This window comes from Plectropomus leopardus, chromosome 10, assembly GCF_026936395.1.
Source record: "Plectropomus leopardus strain MGB_pleo_1.0 chromosome 10, ASM2693639v1, whole genome shotgun sequence".
Lineage (NCBI taxonomy): Eukaryota > Metazoa > Chordata > Actinopteri > Perciformes > Serranidae > Plectropomus > Plectropomus leopardus.
In genome coordinates, this window is record NC_142185.1 from 10,450,029 (window position 1) to 10,456,670 (window position 6,642).

The following is a 6,642-nucleotide window of genomic DNA, read 5'->3' on the forward strand; positions in this document are numbered from 1 at the left end:
ATGAAGAATGTCACTTTTACCTTCTTCAAACGAAGTCCTACTGAAGACTGATTTTCGCCATGCCCAGTAACAAACACCAAGTTTGGTGTTCAATCACGCTCCTCAACACCCACTGAATGAAATATTACATCATCAAACCATATCCCTGAACACAAATTGGAGTTAAACTTACAGAATAGACATCAAAAATCTAACTGTTTAATTTTTTGTCTCCAGAATATTCAACAAATTTGCTGTGTAGCTCCTCAGATGCCTTATAGGACTGTAATGTGCTGAGGGCCTGTTAAGAGGATAGTTAGTAGATACACACTCATCTAAAACACACATACACAATGAAACCCCTTCCCAGAATCAAAGTACTTGTTATTTAGCCTTTATTAAATAATAATAATAATAACATTAAAAAAGAAATTTTTCTGTACAAAGTCTACAAACAACAGTTTGAGTTATCTGGCCAGTGCCGTAGATTTGTGTATGTCTTAATGTCGTGTGCATTTGTCTGTGTGTGTGTGTGTGTCAATGTGAGCACGTGTGTATCCATCGAGACAGAAGAGGTAATACTTTCTAGACTTCCAGAAGGAAAGAATTTAAGTCGAGCAGAAGAGAGAGAGAAAGACAACAAGTGTGCCGTGTGTGTGCAGGTGTGTGTTGCTATATAATTGTATTCATTTGTAGCAATTAGCACACAAATTCTCATAATGTTTCCTGTGTTTTTTGTCTGTGAGAGAGAAAAAGAGTAAGATAGAAGTCAGAGAGAAAGAGAGAAAGATAGGGAGACATATTAAGAGAGCTCCAAGGCACTTGGAAAACAGTCCAATGAAAATGCAGTTAGATGGACAGAAAACCCTCCATTTCTCTCTCTCCATGGTTCCCTCCTTTATCTCTCCTTCTATGACCAGCTTTCAACACCTTTTCATACTCCCCCTATTTTCTTTGTTTGTTTAATCACAAACAGGGTGAGATGAGGGAGAGAGGCAAAAAGAAAGAGTGGTGTCACATGTCGTTTTTGACCCTTTTTTCTCTCCTTTTCTTCCCGTCTCTTTATCTTTCAATTTAGCCTCCAGAGGAAAGCAACTTCACAGATTCAGGAAACACATAGGGACTTTCTGGGATCGACCCTCATCTTCTATGTGTCTGACCAGGGTGAGAAAGAAAAACATAACAGACAGGGAGAGGACAGCGTCTGGCTCCCCAATTACATTTTTTAAGATTCTTTTCCTTGTGTTGTGTCTTTGCTTGTCGCTCTCTCTGATTCAAGTTTGTGTGTGTCTCTCTCACACCTTCTACCTGTCCTGCTGGCAGTGTCACTTAATGTTTATCTTACTAGGTTAGGGTTATGGTTAGGTTGTCCATCTTCTCCATCTGTCAGCTGAGCATTGCACCGGATATGTTTTCATGCAGAAAAACACCTGCCTACCTGTCCAGTTGTTTAGATGATCATATATATCTTTAATGGACCTTAATTGATCATGTTAACTTAATTTAGCGTTCCTGACAGCAGCCTGAAAAGTCTGCATGCCAAAACTTGACAACTCAATATGCCAATAGTTTCCTTTAAACGCAAGGTATGCTGCCATGTATTATTTAATTTAAATTTTATTTTAAATGTAGCAATAATAGTGCAGTCTCCAATGATTTCCATTAATTTTCTACTTTGCAAGTTATTTATTTTCACTTGCAATGCCTACTTTTAATGTCAGAAGTGGCGTGGCATTCATAAAGAACAGTCATAAGTAACCATATCGGGAGGAATAGACAGATGTACAAAGTGCTTAAGAATTATGCCAAGGTGTTCATTTTTCAACTAAAACCAAAAGCTTTTCCAAATATTTACAAGTAAATATGGTTGTCTAAACATCATCAAAATTATGTTTCAGTGGACAAAACTGTCAGTTGTAGGAAAAACATGTAAAAGTTGCAGCTGTGTTTAACACAATCATGTTGTTGATATGTTCTTTAGAATACTTCTGGGAGGCATTAAAAGTAGCCTGTGGGGTGTTCTTGTAGAGTTATATTCACAAATTGTTTGCATCTTTGAGGTCTAACAAATGTGCTGAATGCACTTTTGTTCTAATCATTTTTTTTCCATCTAAACAATTTAAATCCTACCAAGCTTACAGTCTCCTACCTCTCCTTTGCTGGCCTATCACTGATCAGCCTTTTCCGCCCAAAAAAACCCCCAAAAAATCATTCTTGCACCAGTTCCATTCAGGACTCTTGGAATCTCTGTGCTATCTAACAAACTGGCCTGCATTTAACCACTTCATCAGCGAAGGGTGTTGCAGAGTGCACAACAGTGCATAGAAAACAGTAACAGCAAGATGGAGGATCGATTGATTACCTACAAAATTTTGCTCTGTTATTACAGCTATTTGTATTTATCCAAAAACAAGAACCAGCTATTAATGAGACCACTGCACGCTCTTTTTCACCACTGACTTTTTACGTAACATCTCTATTGTTGCTTTCAATGTCCTCTCTTTCCAGCCTTTAGAATAAGACACCCCTATGGATATTGGAAAGGTTCACACTTAACACTCTACTTTTGTTTCCAACTTAAAACCAATTTTTGGGGTTCAAAACCAATTTTTATTCCAAATGGTTGGAAAGCAGAACAGAACCCATTTCATGTTGGTGTTAAAGGGCTATCAGTTCTGTGTTGCTGCATACTTATTTGCATGCATGAAAGACAAACAAATTGGGAACATTGCTCCACAGCACCTCTAGTGGTCAAAACTCCACAGGGTACCTTTAAGTTTCTACCAAAATGTATTTAGCTGAAGCCAAATAGTGGCATATGAATGTAACTGTGGTTAGAAACTGCTGCATGATGCCTAACGCATATAACCTGAATACTGTTGAAGGTCCAGGCTCACTAAGTTTTTTGAATCTGATTATAAATGTACTTTGAATAATAATGAGAATTTTCCTGCATGTAAACATAACCTTGCTCTCTCTTTCTGTCTGTCTATCTTTCTGTGTGTGCATGTGTGTGTATGTGTGTGTATGTGTGTGTATGTCTCCTCCCATTCATCAGTCTCTCCAGCAGCACTGGCACTCCTCGATGGCTGTCCTCCGATACAGCGTATACTGTAGTTAGCTTAAGGCTCGATTGTGTGTCCAAGAAAGTCGACCGGGTACGATTTCCCGCTCTCCTCCTTTAGTCATTCCTTCTTTTTCCATTTTTTGAGCGTCTTTCATTCAGGGGGGGTGACACTTAGAGTGGTGAATAAAGGGCAAGGGTGATTTGTCACTCTCATACTGTCCTCCACTTGGCCTCTTTTAACACTTGTTCAGACCCCCTGTGCACGTACACGGCTCTTTGGCAATCCATAGGTTGCAATAAAACAATCACTGACATTTTGTTCACACAGTGTCTGTTCATCATTTGGGCATCATACAGTCTGAAAAGCAAAAAAATATAGATATATACCAAAGACAAACCCTAGAATACTGAATCTAAAGCACGACTCCATAACAGCATGTTAGATTTAGATAAACCTCTGATTTTCTGTCTTTCATCTTCCTTTACCTTTTCTCTACTCTTTGTAAAGACTGATAATCTGTAATGGAAAATGTGTGAAAATGGAAAAGGACTGAAGTAACAGTTAAGACCATGGAGTCCAACACAATGCTAAAGAAAGTCTAAAAAATGGCGTAAGAGCTCTACAGGGCGGCTACGAACTGAAGCTTTTCTTTACCTTTTTTTTTCCAAACAGACACAAGTCTAAAACATAACAAAAACAGTCACCATTACTCTTCTATGCCACTGGTTTCACAAAGCGCAGACCGAGGGCAGACAAAGGAGCGAGCGAGCGCCATAAGGCAGGCTAATGGACATTTGAAACTCCCAGAACTCATATATCTAAAAAACTTTCAGAAACAAACAAAAAGAAAATGTCCTTTTTCATCCTCTTTTCCTTATTCGCCTTTAGAAATCTAGATTAATTTGAGTAGTGTGGTTTGATATCTTTTAAACATCTGCAGGGGGATAGGCATTTGCTTGATATGTGTTGATTTCAGTCAAAAGTACCCACTTTAAAAGGTCCACTGGCGCTAAAGTTTTTACCGACAGTCAGAAGCTGGAGATTTTGATTTCTGCATGCCGTCAATATCAGCCAAATTCAAGCTGATGAGGAAAAAATCTGCAAAGTACCAGTCATGGGTACATTTTCTTTAAGAATCCCACTTTAACCAAACACACCAGACTTTGCCGTCATTTGTGGTCCAAATGTCCAGATTGTCATGGGTGCTGTAGTCCATCTCCTTCCGAGCTTCATTCCAGTGGCTGGTGGGTTATATTCTATGATAGATCTGTCATTCATATTCATTTATTCATTCCTTCATTCATTCACAGGCTTTAAGAATCGAGCAGGCTCTCTCCTGCAGGCGGAGGAGATATGGTACTGTGGGTAGGGGAGACTGGGGGAAGACCTGACCCCAGTTTAGGCCTCATAGCATGTAGGGGAGATCAAGGTCACAAGTTCCCACTGGTGGGGAAACTCTGGGTTGAATATTCCCCCTTTAGACATCAGAGCAGGATATTAAGTAGGGGACACTGGGGATTGAAATAACAGATAGTGCTTCCTTTTCGTGTTTCTTTGTCCAAAGAACAAAATTACTTCTGTAGGGGACGTGTCTTTCCCCATCATTCTCCTCCTCCTCTTCTTCATGCCTCTGAGCAGCACCTCTGCTGGTTTATCTTTACTTTATGCTTAATGCCATCGTACAACTCAAAGTTGTAGTTCTCCAGTGTTGTGGATGAGCGCGAGGAAAGGCCGCTGTAGGAGCATGTGCAATAGAGGAGCAGTCCGGCGCAAACGGCACCCAGCAACACACCTAAAGAGCTCATCACAATGATAGTGAGGAGGATGGGGTCCAGCGTGTACAGCCAGGCGTTGTCCTTGTCTTTCTCTGACACCAGTGTGACAGAGGAGGGGTCCACATCAGCAGAGGATGGGGTAGAAAAGGAGTTGGGCCACCCTGGGAAGACGTAGTCTGGAGATGAAACAGGAAGCTTTAAAATACATTTCTGTACATAATATAAAAATGCTGAAGTTAAATGACACCAGTGGTTTTGCATGTGTAAGTCTGTTAATTAGAAATCACAAAAAAATTCACATCCAAGGTATAAAAATGTACAGGAGACAAGTTAACACCTGTAGCCCCTAAGCCAAGGTGTTACACAAGGCTTCCTAAAAAACACAGCTAAGTCAAAGAACAAAGCAGTAGGGCATACGATTAAGAAACTCCTTCAAACATATCAGCAAAACAAAACAAAACACAACACAACAAAACTAAACAAATTAAAAAAAGAAATTTCAATCAAATGTTAAAGAGCAAGACATGCGATTTAAAAACTGTAAAAGAATATACAAATAGGGAATACAAAGCACTTTTAGCAGTAGTGACACACAGTATTTACATATAGAATGACATTACAAAGCAAGCAGGACATATAAATAACAGCATAAATAAGAGTTTAGTGCAGACAAGTGTAAGTAATAACTGTTTGACCTTTGAGTCATTTTAAGGTACATCCTCAACATGTTTCTTTTCTTAAACAAAACCACAGTAACTTTACTTGCCTGAACCTACCCCTCTGTAACTTTACGTTAATTACAGAACTTTACATGAAGGACCTAATGTCATTTGTGTGCCGCTGATTTGTATGATATCATAGAAACTGTTGTATGAGGATGTGTTGCATGGTTTGGCCTAAAATAAGTACATTACGTGACATATATCAGATGAAATATCTGAAATAGTTTAACTTTGCCCTTAGGTTTCACATGAGACACAAACCCCCTGTCTCCTGGGTGAAAGTCCTGTTTGTTTGACCCATCCACTACCCATATAGACTTTCTGTCTCTTTGTACAAATGCTATATTAGCTGACTTCCTCTATCTCTGTGTAACAATTATCACTTCCATTTAATGTGCTGATACTAGCGTTCTTAAACTACTCGTCAGTGTAGCAGGACCCTTCTTACCAATATCTATGAAGCTGATAACCACTAACAACACCCATTTTATTGAGTAATAACATTTTTACTGGGTTTCATCCCAGACTAATTCAGGCAGTAGCAGCAAAACCCTTGAGTGTCTGGAACTGAGCAAAAGTGTGTTTTACTGCTTATTAATCACATTTTTCATGTGTGAGAGAAGATATGTGATATTTCCCTCTTCAACAGTTGCATCGTCTCATTTTAAGGGATTTAATTTAACTGTATCAGAGGCAAATGTCCCACGTCATGGCTGATGTATTCAAGAACAGCTAATTCTGTTACCCCAGTTGTTACTGACTTCATAAGTTTGGAAACATAATGAAATTAATTACTGTAAAGGTGCTCTCCGGTGTGTCTTGTGTGTGTCGAAGTGGGCTCATCTAGTTGGCATAAGCAATCATGCTAATCCACTTAATGAATGTATACACATGAACAAGCCAACCCGCAATTAAGTGCTGCATTTACAGTGATTTATGGCAGAACAGCCAGATACACAGAGAGAGGGAGACGCACAGAGAAGAAAGCAGTAAACAGACAGTAAACAGACTTGTTCAGTGAGGTAAAGGCTGAGTACTCTTCTTGTATCTGTCAAGGGGCTGGGAGAAACAAGGGATAATAACACACACTGCTTACAG

At 39.3% G+C, this 6,642-nt stretch overlaps 1 protein-coding gene across 2 annotated transcripts in view; it reads right to left on the bottom strand.

Moving 5' to 3' along the window:
* Positions 1-357: 357 nt before the first annotated feature.
* LOC121949453 (neuropilin-2-like) overlaps positions 358-6,642 on the bottom strand; it is a 124,564-nt gene continuing 118,279 nt past the window's right edge. For both annotated transcript variants that reach the window (XM_042495145.2, XM_042495143.2), the window contains one exon: positions 358-4,998. In XM_042495145.2, coding sequence (XP_042351079.1) covers positions 4,670-4,998 — 329 coding nt within the window. In that variant the 3' untranslated portion in view covers positions 358-4,669. The remainder of the gene's footprint in view (positions 4,999-6,642) is intronic.